Source organism: Ananas comosus, linkage group 18, assembly GCF_001540865.1.
Source record: "Ananas comosus cultivar F153 linkage group 18, ASM154086v1, whole genome shotgun sequence".
Classification (NCBI taxonomy): Eukaryota; Viridiplantae; Streptophyta; class Magnoliopsida; order Poales; family Bromeliaceae; genus Ananas; species Ananas comosus.
In genome coordinates this window covers 2,951,042-2,974,925 of record NC_033638.1, presented here as the reverse complement: position 1 = coordinate 2,974,925, position 23,884 = coordinate 2,951,042, and the positions used below count along the sequence as shown (strand labels likewise).

At 42.3% G+C, this 23,884-nt stretch overlaps 1 protein-coding gene across 4 annotated transcripts in view; it reads left to right on the top strand.

Moving 5' to 3' along the window:
- LOC109724250 (branched-chain-amino-acid aminotransferase-like protein 2) overlaps positions 1 to 23,884 on the top strand; it is a 43,588-nt gene that overhangs the window by 6,179 nt on the left and 13,525 nt on the right. For 2 of the 4 annotated variants that reach the window (XM_020253001.1, XM_020253000.1), the window contains exons 4-7: positions 95 to 187; positions 10,273 to 10,410; positions 20,098 to 20,156; positions 20,964 to 21,066. In XM_020253001.1, the coding sequence (XP_020108590.1) occupies positions 95 to 187; positions 10,273 to 10,410; positions 20,098 to 20,156; positions 20,964 to 21,066 (393 nt within the window). The remainder of the gene's footprint in view (positions 1 to 94; positions 188 to 10,272; positions 10,411 to 20,097; positions 20,157 to 20,963; positions 21,067 to 23,884) is intronic. The other 2 variants (XM_020253002.1, XM_020253003.1) reach the window with 2 other exon arrangements.

The window sequence follows — 23,884 nt, the reverse complement described above, 5'->3', positions numbered from 1 at the left end:
TATTTTACCCCTCTTCCTGATGTATCTCTTTTGTTAATTAGCTTGTTCAAATTGAAGCCATCTGATTTTCTGTTCATATGTTTTCTATATGTAGCATATGGCAAAACAACGCCTTCCTAATTTAACGAGTGATTTGATGAGGAAAGGGAAACATTTCATATTGATACGGAACCCTCTTAATATATTGGTATGTGCACCTCTTTTCTCAATTTGGAATACTACTCTCATTGTTTCTTTTTTTTTTTTTTTGTTGTGGTCAATCTATCTGTTTATTTCCAAGTGCATTAAATAGAAAAACCCAATTTCACTAGTTCAACCAGAGAATAAAGAACAATTGTACTAATTCTGTAGTAGTCTTTTTCGTAAAATTGGCATACTTTATGTTCTTTTCCAATTACTTTGTAGGTGAACTATTCTGCAAAGAGTAAATGTGACAAAGGAATTGTAATAAAGAAAAGCTGAATGACTGTAAGCATACTCCTTGTTAGTATTTGCACGACAAATATTGGGAATGGAAAGCCAACTAGACTTACATGACTGTTAAGTGAAAGTTCCTTTACATGAGATTGATAGGAACCATTACTTAGTAAACTGGAGAAAAATGAGCTGAAATGGAGGCATTAGTCTTTACATGGTAACTTTATAATCTAATATCCAGCCAAACTGAGATGAAATTAAGGATGCTAATTGGCTTGATATCTTAAGCAAACTGAATGTTTCTTGATGAATTATAGGAGTTTGTGAATTGTAGCTTTGGAGGAACTTAAGACTTATGGATATAGTTGATGTACCCATGTGTCACGTCATGCCCCGCCCCGAAACCACTACCAATTTGGCATGATTCGGGCGCGCCGAGCGGACCGCCGAACGGACAGCACCTCCCATGTCCGCCCAAGGCTCACAACAAGAATGTGTACAAGAATTCCCCAGGAATTTAAATTCTAAACATACACATTCGACGGGGTACAAATAGTGCCAGCAACTACAAGAGCAAGTAATCCACAAGATAAAGCATGTGAAATAAAGAGAGTACTTTGCTAACTATTACAATAGTTCATTCTTTTCATTTACATCATTTTCTTTAAATGATTACATCTTTCACCCAAAATACATAACTCCCCATAGTCCTCACCTACAATGAATCTCTCTCAATACATAGGTGTACTAATGCAAAAAGGAAAGCTACTATACTATCACAGTCTCACTGGTCGGGCGCGATGCCCTTGCCGCGGTCCTCCCTCGGCAGCCCTGTACCTACCACTGGAAATAGAGTGGGGTGAGAACTATCTTCCATAGTTCCCAGTGGGCTCGGCCGCCGACTCTGCCGATCTCCCCACTAGGTCCAAGTGGGCATAAGTAATAACAGATAGATAGATAGATATGTATCTAAAAACTGTAAATGCAATAGTAGGAAAACTATACTACTATGCCCATAATCATGAATATGAATGCATGCATCATATAATAAAGGTTTACTACCATACTAACAAATTCGATCCATGTTCGAATAGCAATGTTCAATGACATTATTAAACCTTTTGTTGTCCATTTACCCAATCCGTGGCAAGGCCCTAGGGCTCGCCTATAACTCACCTTTCAATCCCAAAGTGGGGAGGGAGCTCCAAGTGCACCCAAGCCCGGGACCGTCTGCGGACCTCCATGTGGTCCGGACCTCCAAGTGGTCCTAGTCGCGCGACACTCCGGAGTACTCGACGACAATCCCCTCCATGTGGGGATATGGATGGCTATACCACCCCAAAAGCAGACTGTGAGCTAGATCTATCCTCTCCAAGTGAGGACACCCTACAGCTAGGGTCACAACCCAATCCAATCCTCTCCAAGTGAGGAAGTACTACTACTAGGGTCCACAACCCAATCAATCCTCTCTAAGTGAGGAAGCCCTATCACTAGGGTCAATGTCTCAATCGACTCATCGACAACCTCTCCATGTGAGGTTACTTAGGTTTGCTAAGTTCTTGTCCACAAGGCATTTTCTAAGGGATCCATCTATCCCTAGGTTCTCAAACCTCTAGCGTCATTTACGCTACATTAATGCCACTCGTCATCATTTAACATTTGGATGCCACTCGTTTGTTCTTTAACATTAACACTATTTTCTATGTCATCAACACCCCCATCGGGTTCATCTCTTTTCTCTCGCATCATAGGATTCACGTTCCGACTCAATCCTCACCTATCTAAGTTACCAAGCGTTCCAAGTACACTAGGTTATCAATTAGAAAGCATAAGGAATGGAGTTACTATACAATCCTACAATGCAACATGTAAGAGATGAGATTAAATGCAATCTAAGACATAGAAAGGAGTTCGAAAGCTTCGGGATGGTACCCCCCACCTTTAATCGATGTAGAGGCTTTGGAAATTCTTCTCGGCGAACCCCACGAAAAGGCTTTAGCCTTCCTTGCCCAAGTCAATGCTAATTCGGCCCTATTGTGCCGAGAACTTCACGCCGGCTCGCCGAATGCTAAAACCGACTTCGCCCCCACGTTTTGTGACCTAGCAATTAGGTTTCCAAGGCTTCAAATGAGATCAATCTCATACTTCTCAAAAACCCCATTTTGGAGCCCTAGGTTTGCACCTATAGCAAACCATCCAATAAATCCCTAGATTCTTGGGATTGATCTACTTAGAAGCATGCTTAGGGTCCATTTGACCCATTTCAAAGCTCAAAACCCAAAAACCCTAAGTTTTACAAGCTATGGTTTAGTAGCTTACCTCTAGAGCTACTCCAAAGAGAAGATGAGAGGGAGATGAAGGTGTCCAAAGCCTTCCTCTTGATCTCCTTCTTCTTCTCCTTCTTGTTCTTCTTCTTCCTTTCCTTCTTGTTTCTCTTCTTCTCCTTTCTTTTCTAGAGAGAGAGAGAGCAAGAGAGAAAGAGAGGGAGAGAGTGTGAGTGAGGGTGAGAGAGGAAGAGGGCTCAGCCCCTCTAATCCCCCCCTAACTAATGCCATTTTGCATAAAAACCCCTCAACTTTTAATCCTGTGCACTGCCTTTACTGGGCAGAATTCGCGCGGAGGGACCGGTCTCCCCGACTTGGGACCGGTCCCCGAGGGCCTCCCTTGGGCGCACGCGCTCGGGAACCGGTCTCTCCCCGGGAGACCGGTCCTCGGGAGACCGGTCCTCACCTGAGAGACCGGTCCCCGAGAGCTCGATTTTCAGGACTTAGCCAAATTTCGACATTTTTTCCGGTTTTCACCTACAGGGACCGGTCCCTCCCTACCAGGGACCGGTTGCATCGAGCAACCCTGCTACTGTAGCTACGGGGATCGGTCCCTGGAGGGGGACCCGTCCCCGAGAGCAGAGTCTGCCAAGTCCAGATTTTTGCTTATTTGCTCTCGCGGACTCAACTCCAAAGCACTTTTTGTGTTTTGGACATTTTCAACTCCCACAAAGGGTATTCTCTCGACAGTTAGTCGATCCTGAATGAAGTACAATCCTCGGATTTCGAGAATTCACTTCCTTACACCATGAAAGAGTATTGTTGTGTTGCTATTTTTCTTAGCATGTTCTTGTTGTTTGGGTAATATTCCTTCGCTGTCCTTGGCTTTAGTGAGAAACATATGCGGTATGATACCTAGACTAGAATTAGGTCCATGGACCCTTTTGGTGTTGCGGGTTGAACGTAATTTATGCAGCCAGAAAGTGCATTGAGAAAAGATTTTCATTGGTTTCTTTAAATAATAACACTTTCCTTAGATTGCGCTGGCCCATCTCCTCTCCTTACTAGACGTCGGCTCCGGTGACCTGCGACCTATGGCTGCAACCCTACCCCCGACCCCACCTCTGTCGCGCCACACACCCATCCTCTCCAATCTCACCCCACCGCCGTCCCCTACCCTACCTTCTGCTACAATTGTCACGCCCCAAGATCCCTTTTTGATTTAAAAGTAAAGTGAAAGTGCCCAAAATTTTTTTTTTTTTTGAAAAACCTGATCCCCAGGGTATGCCAGATCCGCCACAAATACAGGGAGTCCACTGTTCACACGGACAGAGTCTCTCCTGTATTTGCACGGCGTCGCACAAGTACAAGATACAAGATTTGCCAAACAGGATACAACCACACATATGCACATACACATAATCATACACCATTCACAATCACAACCAGAGTTATTCATAAATCCACAACTATTAGTTTAAAATGTTTCCTACTTGGAAACTCGTTTTAAAACACTAATTCATGAAAACTGAGAAAACCGTTTTAAAAATTGTTTCCTACACGGAAATCTTTTCCTTTCAAAAACTCGCTACCTCGAGGGGTAGAAAACCATTTTTATTTCACAAGAATCCACAAGTTTTTTATTACATTTATAAAACCCAAATATTCAACTCACATAAAATTACTGAACCATGATGCTGTCTAAGTCATTTATTTAAAAGAACGGAGTTAAGAGTTAAACCAAATGACTGGACGGTGGCTCTAATGATCGCTAAGTACGCTCCTCACGATCCGTCCCACTAGGACCCGCGATGTCACCTGTAATGGAGGTGGGGGGTGAGAACATGTAAACATGTCTCCCCTCCCAGTGGGTACCGCAAGCCGACGAGGGCGAGGGATGCTCACCAGTCAAGGAGGATAAACAACAATATCGGTAAGTGAAATACAGTAGCAACGAGAATAAATGAACAAGATGTATAAATGTACAACTATCGCTACTGTATGTATGCATCAACCGGACGACAAGTCCAAAAGTACCCAATCAGAAACAAGCCATATTGGTCCGCAACACCTCAGGCCCATGCCACAACTGCTCCAAACAGAAACAAGCCATATTGGTCCGCAACACCTCAGGCCCATGACCCCAGCATAAGCTCTTGGGTCTGAAAGCATATAACCCCTCTGGCTCACGGGCTCGCACTCCCAACCACTTTTCCGAAAAAGAACACCCTCTTGCGGTGGATCAGATCGCTGGTGTTCGTGAAATGCGTACGAGCAGTGGCGATCGATGCTGATATGTTCAATAGCCGAACATCGGCAACTAGCTGACAATCCAACCCCTTAGGGTATACCGACCGCGTAGGTCACCAAGTAGTCCAACTGACCAAATAGATCACAATAACAGATGTAGTGAATCGACCGAATAGGTCACAGGTACGAGATACAAGAACCGACCAACTAGGTCAATCTCATAGATAATCACAAAACCGCTCTACTTCTAAAATATGATACTGGGTATGCAACCAACTAAGTAGAGCAATAAAGAAGCATGGTATAGGTGCTAGGCTCAACATATAATATGCAAGATAAACAACAAGGAAAGAGTGAAAGGAATGTCACCGAGCGTGCACCACTGTATCGACTTCGGGTCGAAGTACCCACCTGTACGTACGTAGCATGATCTCCCTTCTGAAGAAGGTCAACCGGACCTACGAAGGATCTACCGGGTTAGTATCCAAACCCACAAATACAGAACACTAACTCACAATCCCCACCAATAACCTACGGGAATCGGTTTCCCAAAATCGATTGCCGAACTTGCCGGAAGTCCCGAAAATCACACCGGGACTCTGCCGGGACCCACGAACTGTCCCGGAACTCACCGACTCGTGCTACGAGTCACCCGCTACCACTAAACACCATTATACATGGGACTTGGTAGCAATCACATCGCCTCATACCTAAACGATTATCGTCGGATAATCGTTCCAATCCGAGTTCCCGGAAGTGTCCAATTCGACACCGGAACCCTCCATTGCTCACCCGTCGTTTCCGAACTCTCGAAACAACACGAGTGACCAGCCAACAAGGCTCAGCGACCACAAGATCTACCTCGAGGCACCGTCAAAAGAATCCCGAATTGAAAATGCGTTCCGTCGGCGGATTTCGCTAAAAAACGCACCGGAAATCAACATTTGATTTCCGGAAAGGCTTGGGGCCTTGGACAACCAGTCCAGAGGTCACCCACTGCCCAAACACGTTGCCAACAGCGACCACAACAAGCACAATTGCGTAAAAACCCTCCCGGTTACATATAATCACATTATTTTATGTGATTTCCTGGCTTTTATGGCCCGACAACGCAAGCCGAGGATCTTCCAGCCAAGCCGAGACACCCGCTGACAGATCTCGGCGTGCTGGAGGCTGTGCTCACACTTCGGAGCACTGCCGGCCATTGTGGCGAGCGCGCGAGCGACGCGAACTTCAGTGAAACAGCGCGCATAGAGCCTAAATCGCGTCTAACACGCAAAATGGGGCATTGTTGACCCCCACGGAGTTGAGCACGATGTTCAGCACGAAGCAGGGATCATCGTGCTCACTTTCGAAATTATCGGAGTGTCTTCGGATCGGAAACCCTAAACAGTGTGCCGATAATATAATTAAGGCTTACAGGACCAATGGGAGCACGGTGTCACGGCCTTAGCGTTTCTGTTCGCAAAGCCCGTGCGGCGCCCGCCTTCCTGCTCGAAGATGGGCAAGCCTTCGTCCCTATTGCTAGTCCGGACCTTCGCGTCCTACGACTAAGTATGCAAAGGAAAATGACAAAGAGAAAGAGGCAGATGTTCTCTCAAAACGCTAGGTACTACACTACTTAGAAAATGAGAATTACAACTCACATACACATACTCTCTCTTGTGTGTCATGGCCTTAGCCAACCCCTCTATTTATAGGCCTAAAGGTGCATTTTCAACTCACCCACTACATACATAATGAACCCACATTATGAGCCCTCATAAATGCCAAAAGCTCAAGAGTCACCCATAACTCCCATGAGTTTCATAACCCTTGAGTTTCCCACAGCGGGTTGGGTTTGGACCTACTTGACAACCCGATTCGACCCGTCTTCAACCCGAACTCGCTAAGCAGATTTGGGCCAGGGACCGGGCTGCATAGAAATTTTTCTAAGTNTACAGCACGCGGGCCTCGAGCTTAACTGAGCTCGGCCCGAGCTGACCCGGGCTGGCCGCGGGTTGCACAGGCGGTGCCGGCGGCGCGCGTGGGCGGCGGGGACCGGCTGGGACGGCGCCGGAGGTGGGTCTCAGCCAGAGGATGAAGACTTTGATGCTTGTGGTGGTTCCCCGAGAATGCCGGCTGAGGTGATTGAGACAATGTGGAGGGAGAAGGCAATGGAGGTCTCTTCCGGCGGCTGGAGCAGGTCGATGGTGGCCGGGGTAGGTGCGGCAGGGTGCTGGGAGGTGATGGAAGTTATAGGGGCGCGTCTGAGGGAGCTAGGGCAACAATTAGGGTTAGGGTTGCATGAAAAACCCCAACATACATATATATAAGTCGACGAAATTGCATTTTAGTCCCTTAGCAAGGGGTATTCCAATCACAGCCCTTCACGGCGCGCATAATATACGCGTACGCATCTCGACGTTCGAAATCACGCAAAACGGTACATAAAATATTGGGTTTTATGCGAAATTTACGTTTTGCCAACTTCGACCCCTCAGCGAACATTTCAAGATTCCTAGAGATCCGTCCGTCGGATTTTCGATCGGATTGCGCCAGCGTGTTCAGCACGACTGGGGCATCGAATCTACCATTTCGTTTCATCCGATTTGGTCGCTGATTTGCGACAAAACCAACCCTCTCCAATCTCCAAAAACCACACCAATACATATAAATCCAATAAAACTCTTTTTCTTGAAAACCGTGCATCAGAACCCAAATCCATTAGTGCCATTGGGTCCAGGATAGCCGAACCGTCGAAAATGAGCTATTGGATCAATATGAACGGAGTCCAATATGCACCAGAAGTCCAATACGCACCAGAAGCCATCTCCACTCATTGGCTTCTCCGGAAAACCGGAGTTATTATTCACTTTAAGTGATTAGTACAGATCGCGTAACTTTTCCGTCCTAATCCGTTTTCTCCTGAAACTTGACGAGTGCTTATGTAATTACATTACACACAAAAACATCATTAATAGAGGGTTTAGCTACACGGTCAAAATCTCGGATATTACAACAATGCCTAGCCTCTCTAACTTTTGAACAACGTCTAGTACATTGAATTTACATTGAACACTAAATTCTTCGTGAATTAGCTTTTCATATCGCAAGTCAACATAATGCATGGATAATTAGTTATACAAAATGAAGAATAAGAACCTAGCAACCATATTTTTCCCTTTCAGTTAGCAGTAAATATAAGCCCACAAATTTAAAACTCAAGTAGATCCACCTAGCGAAGAAAACAGGACTTGATGGTAAATATTATATGCGAGTAAAAGATGAAATGGAACACTTACACTATATCGAAGCGAATACCTCTCGTTATTCAAGCTGAAGGCATCATCAAGTAGCGCCAGATCGGGACCTCGCGGAGGCGCCCCACGAGTGCAGTTGGCGATGGATCAGAGAATGGCGTTGACGCAGCATTGGAATGTTGGGGTCCACCATGCTGCACCATTGAGGCTCCTGACGTTTACAACGTCAAAGGCGTACTAGAGGTTGAGTGTGGCGTTGACCAACGGGGATCATGCCATGTTGCAAAATTGTAGTCCTTTTATTTTTCAGAAAAGAGAAATGAATAAATCCTGATAAATTAGGATTTCAAAACCAATGATTGTTATATATATTGAATTTCACGAATTAAATGGAACGTTAGTAAATTACATGTAAAATCAGTTCATATAAAACTTATCACCAAAACATGTTTATAGGTATAAAACCTAGTTTAGAGAAGCAAAATATAATAATAATACTTAATCCAACATGCCCTTCGTAAATAACGCCCTTAAGGAGCAAATGCGTGCAAAGTTTTTTCACAACCAAAGAGAGAACACATTTCTCATGAAGTAAAAATATATATATAACAAATGCCCACACCACATCAAAAGTCATTGCAACAATATAGTTATAAAATCTATTGTGATAAATTTTAGGCACAAAACAACCTATGCTTCTCAAAACCATGCTACATTGCTTTTAAGCGCTTTTTGGTTCCCTTCTTACTTCAAATATTTCATTGTGAAAAAGTTTTAGGTGGGGGGAGGGATGAAGATAAGTACGTATTGAGAAAAGGTGAGAGAGAAAGAGAAGGGGTGGGGAGAGGGAAAGCTGGCTATGGGTATGGCGATCAATTTGCGGCCATACCCATGTGATTTCATGTGCTAATATACATGTGAGTCTTAAAAACTTTTTCTCAAGGAGGTGACATGGTCAATTGTAGGACACATTTGGTTTCTCCCTTAGCATAGATGTGTTAATAGTTTTTGAAAGATTTTTTAATTTCTAGGTTTTTTTTTTATTCTTTTAGAAATATTTTTGGAATTGAAAAAAATAAAGAAATTATGAAAATTACCGAAATTAAAGAAAAAAGAAAATTTAGAAAAATCAAAAAGAAAGAAATGAAGAAGATAGGAAAGATAATTAGGATTCACTCATGAAGCAGATTCACTCCCGTACGGTACTCTTTTTAGGGCGATTCTTTTGTGAAGGGGATTATGGTGCTTAAAAAGCTCCATACAAATTTATTAATCTCAAACTTTCAAGCTTCCATTAAATCATAATACAGGAGGGAGGCTTAGGGCCTTATTTATAGAGCTTTAAGTACTACTAGGAAAACAAACGTGGAAAGAAATCAATAATTCTACTACATATCAAATTCTAATCAAATCCTAGTACCTATCTAAAAAGGAAGTTAAAATACAATTATCCATATGTAGATCTAATCTTATATGGTAATAAAAATTCTAATAATGCAAAGAGATATTAATTCGGTTCAGACCCGAATTTGATTTGAAAGGCCTATTGAATCGAACCAATGGGTCCCAATTGACTAGGTCACTTGGTCCTGCATTCAAGGGTCCTAGTCCTAGATCCTCTCTTTTTCTCTTTTTTCTTTTTTTTCCCTTTTATTTTCCTTTAAAAGGAATATTTTGCACATGGTCTTATGTTTCATGGTCAAGGGCTTAAAAGAAGAGATCAGTGTTGTGTAGGAAAGCTGCACTTCTTGCAAACTTGTTTAATACCTGCTCTCAGCAAGAACCCTTTTTAATTTTCTAATACTTATTAACTTTAGTGTTACCTCATATGTTACTATTGTATTATGTTCTTTATTTCATATTGTTAGAACCGCTATTTCCATGTTATTTGCCACCTAACTTGTCATATCAGAAGTTCAAGAAAGGTTTGCAAACGTGATTAGTTTATTATGTAGACTCTGTTTTCGAACTTATTCTTGTTATTTTGGCTGCTTAAGTTTAAAACAAAATTTGTTTGTGTATCACATCATCTTTTTTATTCTCAAGAAACAAATTCTTTTGGTTGCCTATTGAATAGCTGTTCTTGCATAACTTGTCAGCCATCATTCGACAAAGTTGTGCCGTTATCTTTTCTAGAGCTGGGTTTGGCAGGACTTGTCGCCATATATAGCGAGCTATGTGAGCTTGGGAACCCTCCACCAGTAATAGATGCTGAAGATCTTGAAAAAGATCCCGAGGTTTTTTTCCTTTTGACTTTGTATCGGTTGCTAAAGACTTGAATTAAGATGATCTTCTGTTTTTCATTTCGTCAAGCTTAGTGTTGCATGATTGTGGTTATCAACAGCCAACAGTAAGTTGATTAGAATTGGTTAATTATGCTTTACTTGTTACCCATACTGTTATTGTATCGCGAGAATTCCTTAGATATCGTAATCTACATTCAATGTTGCTTTCTATTTCTTACTTAACTACAAACCAAACATATCATAAAACATTAAAGAGCGTTTGGACAAACATATCATAAAACGTTACGGAGTATTTGGAACTTCATATAAAGCCCCTTTCTAAATCCCTGCATCTACTCACCATACTAACATGGGTCAAGCAATAAAAGAGCTATAAAGTATTTTAAATTAGAAAGGCCAAAATTATTTATGTACGACTGAACTTAAGTATAACTGAACTTAGTACAATTACCATATTTTTGGATTCATTACGCGACAAATCACATGCCATCTATATATAGAGCATGAGACGATACAACTCTTCATTAAAAGAAACATCCCTACATTAAAAGACATATCCCTAAACTAAAAGACACAACCTTACAAAGGGACATATCATTTTATAGGGTAGACATCCTTCAACAAAAAGAATAAAACAATAAAATAATAAACAAGTTTATAATCTAACATTCCCGCTTAAGCTTGTTTATGCATAACTTTCGTCATCTTCTTCGATTGGGTCTTCATAATCTTGGAGTTTTCCTTGTATTGCTATCTTTTCTGAAATTAGACTTCTAATCTTGCATGCATGTTCGTTGATTGCGTTCTTCAGTTATTTGTTCTCTATAATCGACACCATATTTCCTTCTCTAAGGAAATATTTGCTCTTTCCAAATTCTTTGCAAGTTTCTTTAAATAAATATTCTTTTGATCAAGAGAGATCATACCCATAGTAATCATGAAAGCAAAATGCGCCACATCCTATTCCACTTCCTTCGTAGTCTTCCTTTTATCTCCTATGTAATGTGAATTACTGAATTCAACAAGAATAAAATTTCAGAACATGAATAGGTCCCTCTTGATAAATGCGATATTATGGTAGAGGTATCTTCATCTTTTCACAATATTCTTGAAGTAGATTTTTGTAGGACACCCTCCCTATTACCTTATTCTACATTTTTCTCTTTCTTTTTTTTATCAACTTGTTAACTTATATTTATAATACAAATTCATTTCTCCATACTATATACATGTATAGGCATGAAAGGATGTCTCTTACACAGAGACATGTAATTAGTCATTATTAACAACAAGTGATGCAACTATTAATTTAAAAATGCACTGATAAACAACTTTCATTTGCACCAGTCAACTCCTCAGAGGATGCAGTGTTCAACAGCACCAGTCAACAAATTTCACTTGCATCTTTTACTTGCACCGGTCAACACCATAACAACATTAATTTGCACCGGTTGACACAGAAAATTAATTAATTGACGCATCTCCAGCCACTATCTTTTTTAATATATATTTTTATTTTGGTTTAATTTTTAACTACTCGAATTTTGAGTTTTTCTCTAAATTTCTAAAAAGCTTCTGACTATAATGGCTTAGTAAAAATATCTGCTACCTTATCCTCGCAGTTGCAATGAATTAATTCAACATGCCTTTTTTTTACTTCTTCACGAAAAAAATAATATCTTGTGTCTGTACGTTTACTTCTGCCATAAAGCGCTGGATTCTTAGAAACTCGATTGTTGATTTTGTTGTTAATAAATATTGGGGTAGGAGAATTTCATTGGCCATTTTTATTTTACAAAGTTTCTTTCTAGAAACCTAGGCTCTGATACCAAATGTTGGCGCCGTGGCGGGCAAGAACTATATTCAAGGAGCTACAAAATATTTTAAATTAGAAAGGCCAAATTTCTTTAAGCACGACTAAACTAAGTACAAATGAACTTAGTACAATTACCATATATTTGGATCCATTACACAACAAATCACATGCCCTCTATATATAGACCAAGAAATGATACAACTCTTTATGAAAAGAAACATCCCTACATTAAAAGGCATATCCGTAAATTAAAAGACACAACCTTACAAAGGGACATACCCTTTCATATGGTACACATCCTTCAACAAAAAGAATAAAACAATAAAATAATAAACAAGGTTATAATCTAACATTCTGCCTTAGGCTTGTTTACGCATAACTTTCGTCATCTTCTTCGATTGGGTCTTTATAATCTTGGAGTTTTTCTTGTAATGCTATCTTTTTTTAAAGGGATAATTGCCTATATACCCCTCATGCATCTGAAAATATCCGATCTACCCCTACTTTTTTTTCCTTTCTAAAATGCCCCTCATATGTTCCACCGTTATTGCAAAATACCCCCGCAGTTATCTCCTGTTAAGTTAACCTGAGTTAAACGTGAGTTAAATATCTATCACAGTTAAAAAAAATTAAAATGCCAATTTTGCCCTTAACTTAAGGGCAAATAAGAAAGGTTGGTTACGGTAGAGGGGTATATTAGAAAAGACAAAAAGTTGAAATACTTTTTGTGCCCCTGACTTTAAGTGCAAATAAGAAAGACAATGATGGTGGAAGGGTATATTTGAAAAGGGCAAAAGAGTAATTTTACAGCGATAACAGTGTTACTTAACAGATTTTAACTCTAAGGGTATATTAGAAATAGGTTGGAACGTAGGAGGGGTATTTTCAATATTAGCCTTCTAAGAGGGGTAAATCGAAAAGTCGGAAACATTTCAGGGGTATATAAGAAATTGCCCCTTTTTTAAATTAGACTTCTAATCTTGCATGCCTATTCGTTGATTGCGTTGCCAGGGATTTGCTCTCTATAATCAACGCCATATTTTTCTTCTCTAAGAAAATATTTGTTTTTTCCAAGTTCTTTGTAGGACACCCTCACTATTACCTTATTCTTCATTTTTCTCCTTTTTTTATCAACTTGTTAACTTATATTTATGATACAAATTCATTTCTCCAGACTATATATTTAGGCATTAAAAGACGTCTCTTTTCACACCAAGAGACACATCTAGTTAGTTATTAATAACTACAAGTGATGCAACTACTAATTTAAAAATGCACCAATAAATTACTTTCATTTGCAACTGTCAACTCCTCAGAGGATGCACTGTTCAGCAACACGAGTCAACAACTTTCACTAGCACCTTTTACTTGCACCGGTCAACATTAATTTGCACTGGTCAACACATAAAATTAATTAATTGACTTTTCTCCGGCCACTATTTTTTTTAATATATATTTTTATTTTCGTTTAATTTTTAACTGTCCAAATTTCAAGTTTTTCTCTAAATTTCTAAAAAGCTTCTGACTGTAATGGCTTAGTAAAAACATGTGCTACCTGATCCTCAGAGTTGTAATGAATTAATTCAACATGCCTTTTCTTTATTTCTTCACGAAGAAAGTGATATCTTGTATTTATATATTTACTTCTGCCATGAAGCAATGGATTCTTAGATAACTCGATTGTTGATTTTTTGTCAATAAATATTGGGGTAGGAGAATTTGATTGGCTTTTTTTTTTTTGACAGAGTTTCTTTCTAGCAATCTGGTGCTCTGATACCAAATGTTGGTGCCTTGGCGGGCAAGAACTATATTAAAAGAGCTATAACATATTTTAAATTAGAAAGGCCAAATTTATTTAAGTACGACTGAACTTAGTACATTACCATATATTTGGATCCAATACACAACAAATCACATGCCCTCCATATATAGACCATGAAACAATACAACTCTTCATGAAATGAAACATCCATACAATAAAAGATATATCCCTAAAGTAAAAGACACAACCTTCATAAGGTACACATCCTTTCAACAAAAGGAATAAAATAATAAAATAATAAACAAGCTTATAATCTAACATCAGTACAACTCCTGTAAGTATGATATCCTTTTTTTGATTTGATGTGAGGTAAAAGATTAAAACTGCGGGCTTGGTGGGTCAATAGTATTTATCAGGGACTAGTCTTGGTGCTTCATCTTATGGTAGGTGTCACGCCCTGGGGTCCCTTTTAAGTTTAAGAATCAAAGAGGAAGTGCCCAATTTTTTTTTTTTTGTGTGAAAACCTTGACCCTAGGCAATGTCAGACCCCCCACAAATATAGAAAATCCACTGTTCACACGGACAGAGTCTTCCTTGTATTTGCACGGCGTCACACAAGTACAAGATACAACCACAGTATATATATAGAAACCATAAACATTCACGACATCACAATATCACGATTCACATTCCATTAATCATAAGATTATAACGTTTCATTCGTAAATCTACTTCTATTGATTTAAAATGTTTCCCACCCGGAAACTTATTTTGAAATACTAGAATCATAAAAAGCGAAAAATTCTTTTTTAAAACCGTTTCCCACACGGAAATCTTTTTCTTTAAAAACAGGCTACCATGAGGGGTAGAAAACCATTTCCATAATTTCACATGAAAACCACAAATACTTTATTTAACATTATAAAGCTGATATATCCAAATAAAGTAAAATGAACTGAACCATAAAAGTCTAAGTCATTTATTTATGGGAAGAGGGTAGGGTTAGATCTAAACAAATCCAACGGAATGTAATGGACATCATCAACAGATAACTCTGGGCACATCTAGCTAATACCGTCCTCACGTACTGTCCCGACCCTCACCGTCCGTATCACCTGAAAAATGGTGGGGGGTGAGAACATGTACATATGTCTCCCCTCCCAGTGGGTACCGTAAGCCGACGAAGACGAGGAGTACTCACCGGTAAAGGAAGAGATAACCAAAGATATATACAACGGTAATACAGTAGCAATAACAAATAAGAAAACTAGGATATACATATGCCACTACTGCTACTGTATGTATGCATCCAATCGGACGATCAGTCCCAAATATACCCAATCCAGAAACCTGCCATGTCGGTCTGCAGACCTCAGGCTTGTACCACTACCGCTCTACCTGCATATAATCCGAGCATAAGCTTCTGGGCTCACGGGTTGGCACTCCCAACCACTTTTTCGAAAAAGAACACTCCTTCGCGGTGGATCAGACCGCTGATGTTCGTGAAATGCGTACGAGCAGTGGCGATCGATGCTGATATGCTTAATAGCCAACCGTTGGCAACTAGCCGACAATCCTACCCCTCAGGGTATGCCGACCGTATATGTCATCAAGTACAAGAGTCACAGAACCGACCGAATAGGTCACCACAAATAATCCGCTCTACTTTTAGATCATGATGATAAATATAGAAAGTAACCAAGTAGAGTAATAAGCAAGAAGTCAAAGAGTGCTAGGCTCATAACATGATGTGCAAGGTAATAAAGAGAGGGTGGAGAGAACGTCACCGAGCATGCACCACTGTACCGACTTTGGATTGAAGTACCCACCTGTATGAATAACGTGCCTCTCTCCCGACTGTGGAAGGTCGGCAACCGGACCTACGGAGAGTCCACCGGGTTAGTATCTAACCCACATATAAGAAATACTAAACCCACAACCCCACAAATATTCCCACGGGAATCGGTTTCCCAAACTGATTACCGTAACTTGCCGGAAGTCCCGAAATCGCACGGGGACTCCGCCGGGACTCATGAAGTGTCCCGGAACTCACCGACTCGCGCCATGAGTCACCCGCTGCCACAATAAAGGTGTCTTGGTAGCAAACATGAAGACTCACATCGAAATGATTATCGTCGGATAACCGTTCCGATCCGGGTTCCCGAAAGTGTCGTTTTCGACAGTGGAATCCACCGTCGCTCACCCGTTGTCTCCGAACCCCCGAAACGACGTAAGTGACCAGCCAACCAGGCTCAGTGACAAAGTATAGTATACTCGAATATCGTCGGGAGGAATCCGAACCGAAATCACGTTCCGTCGACGAATTTCGCCGAAAAACGTATCGAAAATCAATATTCGATTTATGCAAAGGCTTCGAACCTTGGACAATCAGTCCAGAGATCACCGGCCACCCCCACATATTGCCCACAGTAGCCACGAAGTGTACAATTGCATAAAGGCCCCTACTATTACATAAAATCATATTATTTTATGTGATTTTCGGGGTTTTATGGCTCGATACCGCAACCCGCGGGCTTTCGAGGTCAGCCGAGACACGTACTGACAGGTCTTGACGTGCCGGAGGCTGTGCTTACGGTTTGGAGCACAGCGGCTCACTGTGGGAGGTGCGGGAGCGACACAAAGTTCAACGAACCCTGCGCACTGAGCTTAAACCGCGTATATTTTGCAAATTAGGGGCTCGCTGACCCCAAAGGAGATGAGCACGATGATCAGCACTGATCAAGGATCATCGTGCTCACTTCCGAAGGCATCGGGGTGGCCTCGAATCGCCGAAACAGTGTAAACAACCTCGAAACAGTGCAAACAACCTCGAAACAGTGCACAAACAGCAGTAATTTGGCTTACCGGGAAGGGGGAGCTAGGGCACGGCCGGCGGCGGCTCGGCGGTGGGCGTGCCGGCGTTAGGTGGGTGCGGCCGGTGGGGCGAGGCCGGGGCAACCCCCACCCGCACGGGCTCGGCTCGGGTTCAACAATTTACAGCGGCCTCGGCGACGGTCGGGGAGCTACAGGGCGGCGGCGATGGGTCACCGGAGGTCAGAGGAGGGCGGCCAAGGTGGCCCAGAGTGGTGGCGGCGGCGCGAGGGAGAGAAGCTGGGGTGTCCTCGGCTCGAGCTTGCCCCAGGTGGGCGCATGCTGCCAGGTGCGGCAGTGGCGGCGGGCGGGGACGACGGTGACCGGCGGGAATGGTCGCCGAGGGTCGGGGGAGGGCTGCCAAGGTGGCCCAGAGCGACAGCGGCGCGAGGGAAAGGAGCTGGGGCTGCCTCGGCCTGAACCTGCCCTAGGTGGCTGCAGGCTGCCAGGGTCGGCAGTGGCAGCGCGTGAGGACGGCGGCGACTTGTCAGGGGTCGATCGCTGGGACTCGACTGTGACGTCCTTGGGGGCCATATTTGGTAGGCACTTGGGTTGACGAAGTTATGGAGTTGCGGAGTTGAGGCGTTCCGTCGGGTTGGAGTCGCTGTCAAGTCAACGGAGGCAATTCCCTAGTAATGGCCCATGCCATAGCAAGAAAATAGGTGCCACATGCGGGGGCTCAAAACGTACCCCTTGGTGAGCACCTTTGTACCCCCGGCGTGCCAAATGGGAGGATGCCTTGTAAGGTATATAGAGGAGGGGTGGACACTTCGTAAGTGGCCCCGACTCCCTCGTCGACCCATAGGACATGGGTCGTCCCTTGGCTAGCGGAGTGGCCAAGCCTAGCGTTCTGTGGGACCGAGTATTGGACGGTTGAAGGGACACGGGCCTAGGGTAATGTCGGAGACGAGAGGTCGACGACATTACGGAGCGGGAAATACCGCAAGGCTTTCCTCCTAGGATAGCTTGCGCTACCTTATGCCGGCTTGAATCTCTGTAGTGGAGCGTACGAGCGGATGACGGATAGTCTTGCGATGGATGGCCCACCGTAAAGGGCAAGACTCACGAAGGCAAGTGTGTCGAGCGGGGATTCGTGGGGTGGGGCTCCCGCGAAGGCCTAAGGAGGCGGAACTCAATAGGATCTCTAAAGGGAGGCATGCCGAAGGAGAACTCGTGGGGCGCGATGCCTATGAGACTCGAAGGGTGGAACCCAATGAGGCAAGCGGTATCGGTATCTATATAGTGAACCTTGAGAGACTGGACCAATGGCGTTGGAGGCCAGGCATGGTCGAGCCATGGAGGGACTAGATGGCCAGCGAGGTTGACTTGTTGGGATGGAGCCTTATGAGGCGAACCTAAGGAGATCAGGGGCGCGGAGCGCCATGGCAAAGCGAGGGTCGTGTGGACTGTGAACGATCGAGAAGCCCGGTGTGGACTTGTTGGCTTCCCTTGCCAGGAGCGATGGGACACGAGAGTAGCACAGGTTGGATGCGAAGCACGAAAGTGCAAAGCAGGGGCGTGCGGGGTGTCATGCTAAGTCGCTGGCATTGGGAGACGGGTAAGCTTGTGGCGCACACTTCGGTGGCTTATCGGATGTATGCCGTTGGACTGAGCGAGCAGGCCGCGTATGTGGTATGGTTGTAGGCGTTTCCAGGCCCATGAGATAAGACAGAGAGGGATTTACACCCATGAGTGCTCTTCGTGGCATGCGATGTTGCGAAGCCCGGACCTTGACGCGAGCGGCGTACAGGTAAAGTCGTGGGAGCGGAACACATGGTGAGGCAGGACGTTCGGCTAGACTCATATTGAGACAAGTTGGGGGAGAACTTGTAATATCTTTGGGGCTAGCGGTGGAGGCAACAAGGCATTCGGCTATAGAGCACTCTCGAGGAGAGTTTGGTTGGCGAAACGGGATGTACCTAGCTTGGTGGCCAACCTCGGTATTGGGGTTGCTCGTTGGAAACTCGAGGAGTCCGATGAGGGGTTCGATTACAGGTGAGGGGACGGGCTATAAGTCTCGCAGAGGAGCAAGCTTGGCAAAATGCTTGGATTGGTATTCCACTGTTAAGTTTGGGAGACATGTCCATGTTAAGGACTCCAGAAGGTTGGCTTGGGTGTGCGACACTTGATCGCCGCGCCGGGATTTCCAAGGCGAAAAAGCTAACCCCGTGACAGACCGGCGGGGGAAGTCGCCGGGGGTCGGGGCACATCCAGAGAAGGAGCTCGAGGGTGAGGGGCCCTCCTGGTTGTGCTCCGGCAGAGGTGGAGGGAGATGGTGGTGGAGAAGATGGTGCAGGTGGCAGTTGGCCGGCCGGAGTTCGGCCGGCGGCGGCTGGGGAGTGCGCTACGCACGCGGGTGAGGAAGGAGAGGCGGCTGGGGGTCAGCTGGAGCTAGGGTTAGTGTTTTCTTCCATGAAAACCCTAGTTAGTTTATATATACAAGGTGGTAAACTTGCAATTAACCCACCAAGGATTGGTATTTTTAGCCGAGTCCCTCATAGCGCGAGTAAAATGCGTGTACGTACCTCCACGTTTGATTTCACACAAAACAGTACATACACAAAACAGTACATAAAATATAGGGCTTTTTGCAAAATTTCCGTTTTGCAACTTATGACCCCTCCTCGATCCTCGCGCGATATCAGGAGATCCGTCCGTCAGATTTGCGAACGGACTGCGCCGGCGCGTTCAGCACGTTCGTGGCATTGACATCACTATTTTGTTTCGCCTGATTTGGTCGCCGATTCGCGACAAAACCCATCGTCTCCCGATCCACCACATAACACCTATATATATATATACATATATATATGTGTGTGTATATATAATATACACCACACATATATATATGTATATATATATATATTTATATATATATAATATATATATATATATATATATATATATAAAATTCAAATAGCGACCGAATTTAAATTCAAATTCTTGAATTCTCAATTATTCAAATGTCTCGGATATTATAGTGGGGTCAGAACATACGCTTCCTTGATTTTATTAAGGTTGTTTTGCATGTTAACTTGTCCTATGCAGTGAACATTATTTAATATATTATTTCAGTGCTAAAGTTGGACAATCGGTTCACAATTTTCATTTGGAAAATTTTTAGACACTGTACTGCATAGTTTGACTCGTGCAATTAATATTCAGAATTTTCAGATGCCCATGTCATGTACCAGTTTGTTGTGATACAATTATTTGCACTCTTCTGCAGGCTGTCTTGCGTGGACTTTGTCAGGATTTGGGCATTCCTTTTCAGCCGTCAATGCTTAGGTATATTTAACCGGATCAACTTAGACTTGGATACTCTTATCCTTTGCTATTGTAGATTGACCTTAGTTAATACAGTGTACACCCTTATTGCTTTTAGGCTCAATTTCTGATTGGCATAAAGAGTTGCAATCTTCTAATGTAGTAAAAGTTTGATCTTATGTTAGCTTGATTAAGCATTCAAGGAGTAGTTTGTGCTTTATTTATTCACGTTTCGTTGTGCATTTTGACCGAGAGTTAGGCCTCTTGAGTTTTAATCTGGGCGAAAGAAGAGCTTTAGTATTTTAGTATACTTTGTGGTGTAAATTCTTGCAATAGTATTTTTAATCGAGTTTTTGCATGATTTAGATGATCGAGATAGCCTGAATGAGTGTTTCCAATTTTCTGTCATTACTGTTGTAATTTGTTATGCATATCATGCATATCATGAAAATTTAAGCCTACATTGTGAGCCACCAGTATGCACCATATTACAGGAGAATATGCAGTGTATTCTGTAGAAGAAGGAAACGGATCAATCTTCAAATTCAAGAAATCAATCTTCAACTACACAAATCTTCCACCTATGTACATATGCAGAAAAACAAAAGATCAAAACTGTTCTATGTTCTCATGCTTATTCTATACCACATTCACCTGTAATAAATATTTCTATAGAGCCTTTCATCTTCAGAGTTGCTGAAAAATATTTGCTTTTGTTGCTATCAGCATTAAAGACAATAATTTTCTTGGCATATTATCAATGGGCATATATCCTTTTGCTTTATGCATGCAGTAGTTTCTTTATCTAACATGTAGTTCCTGCAACAGATGGGAAAGTGGTCCAAGAGAGTTTGATGGAATATGGGCCCCTTGGTGGTATGGTAGTGTACACAAGTCGACAAGTTTCTCGAAACCTCGTGCTTATCCCTCGGTAAAAGTTTCTTTGATAGATTAAGTACCGATAGATTAAGTACCATAAACTATAGAAATAAATTCGTAATTTGATTGTTCTTGGTTAATTACACTAAGTTCGACTTCTACATCAAAGTAAAATGTGTGAGCCCTGTTGAATATAAATATTAAAAATACCGTTCTTGTTGGGAATCTGGTACTAGTTGTTGAGATTTTGAAACGGAAGCGTCTAATTGGGTTTTTACCATAAACCAATCTCTTTAGTAAAAGCTGATACAATCACAAGAGAGAAAAAACTAAACAGAAAAAATATATAGGTGAAACAAGATTCACTAATCAAGAGAAGATTACACCTGATTCCTTTTCTACAATAGAGTAGCTTTCAACCTGAGCCCTCTTTCTGAATCTTTCACCCTTCTCTTGTCTTTTATAAACCTAAAAGACTTCTCTATCTTTTTCTCTCTATGCACCTATGCACTAGGTGCACTCAACCATGGCCAACTATCTCCCTGGTATGACACAACCAAAGAGCTTCAACCTTTGGCCGTATCTTCCTCTGGATGTTGCTACAAAATTGCATTCCATAGAGTTATATATAAAGCTCCATTAAAACGTACCCCAATCCTAGTATAATTAGGATTCCTATTCTAATTAATATTTAAATCCATATTAATTTATCTCTAATAGATTTAAATATTTACCCTAATCTATCTAGGATTTTATTACAAATTTAACCAAATACTAACAATCTCCACCTTGGTTTGATTTCTAGTCTTCAACCGCAGCGTCGAGCTTATGCAAGCTCTACCTTAACCTTGTCTCCTTCGCTTGATGTTGCTGCATCTACCGCTCCACCCTTGATCGCCTTATAGGTGGCAAAAGACTCATTTTTCGGGCAACGTGAAAGGAACATACCATGTTGAGCACCTACGCATCATCTGAAATTTTAGCACCTCTGGTCGCCACATACAGGACATTAGAATTGATCATCTCCGACTCTGCAGTTTGCGCCATTGCTGTTGTCGCCTGGTCCTAGTTCACGACGGTTTTCTCCTTCTGCCGCTTCAACTCCTTCAGATCGCCTTTAAACTTATGACAATTGCGCTTTATATGCCATTTCCTGTGACAATAGAAGCACCCCGCCTCAAATAGCGGCTTTTTCTGTGCACCTTCGGTCGCCCGATGTTTTTACATCCTTCTTTACTTTCACCATCAGAGCAGTATTACGGCTCTGCATGCCGGACTTCCGAGTCGTTTTTTTGCATCTCATTAGAGAGAAGCGCTGCCATGACCCGCCATAACCGTCTTCACGCGTATGATCTCCTTGCCATAAAGCAAATGTGGTCACTTGATGCTCATATGTCGCCGTAGCAAAGATAATTAAATCAACGTCTTGTCCTCATCATCCAGATTGACTTCGATACTGGTCAACTGGGCCACCACCTTGTTGAACTCGTTCATATGCTCATGTAGGGTCGCCGCTTCCTGCATCCGCAGTGTGTACAGTCGTTGCTTCAGATACAGTCTATTCGTTAGGGATTTGGTCATATACAGATCTTTTAAATTTTTCTACAACTTCGCCAGTGTCGACTCACTGGCTACATTGTAAAGAACCTCATCTACCAAAGATAGATGAAGCGTACTTTACGCCTTATGCTCTATCTTTTACCATGCCATATTTGTGACCTCCAATACTGGCTTCGCCTCTTTCCCGTTCAACGTTTCGTCCAACTCTTGTTGTATGAGAATCAGCAGTACTTTAATCTACCACAATTCGAAATTGTTCTTGCCGTCAAACTTCTCGATTTCAAATTTTGTGGCCATCTCGGTCGATCTCTCCTGAGAATCGGTAACCTTAAGCTCTAATACCAATTGTTGGGAATCTGGTACTAGTTGTTGAGATTCCTCAACGGAAGCTTCAAATCGGGTTTTTACCATAAACGCATCTCCTCAGCAAAAGTTGATACAATCACAAAAGAGAGAAAAAAACTAAATAGAAAAAATACACAGGTAAAATAAGATTCACTACTCAAGAGAAGATTACAGCTAACTCTCTTCTATAATAGAGTAGCTTTCAACTTGAACCCTCTTTCTTAATTTCTCACCCTTCTCTCGTCTTTTATATACATAAAGGACTTCTCTATCTTTTTCTCTCTTATGCACCTATGCACTAGGTGCACTCAACCATTGCCAACTCTCTCCTTGGTATGACACTACCAAAGAGCTTAAACTTTTGGCTGTGCCCTCCTCTAGATGCTACAACAAAATTGCATACCATAGAACTATATATAAAGCAAGGATTAAAGTGCCTATTGGCTCGAACCGTATCTACCGTGTCGTATCGTGCCAACATGATATCGACACTATATAGTCCCCGTGCCGATGGCATATCTCAAAACCTCTATTTTTTAAATTAGTAAGTAATTTTTCTCAATAAAGTTCAAAAGATTTGATAAAAGTACATAACAAATAATTAAAATATTTTGTTGCTGAAGAAAATAAATATTTCTTGCTATTATGTGTTGGCACACATGTATATTTGTCATCGGCAAGCATCGGCACGGTCCAGTATGGATCTTGCCGTACCGTGCTGGCAAGATTCTGGCACGAGCATTTGCCACGACACTTAAATCCTTGATATAAAGCTCCACTAAAACGTACGCTAATCCTAGTGTAATTAGGATTCCTATTCTAATTAATATTTAAATCCATATTAATTTATCTTTAACAGATTTAGATATTTATCTTAATCTATTTAGGATTCTACTACAAATCTAACCAAATCCTAACAGTTCTTTGATAGCTTAATCTATTGGAGAAAACATATTGTTTCACAT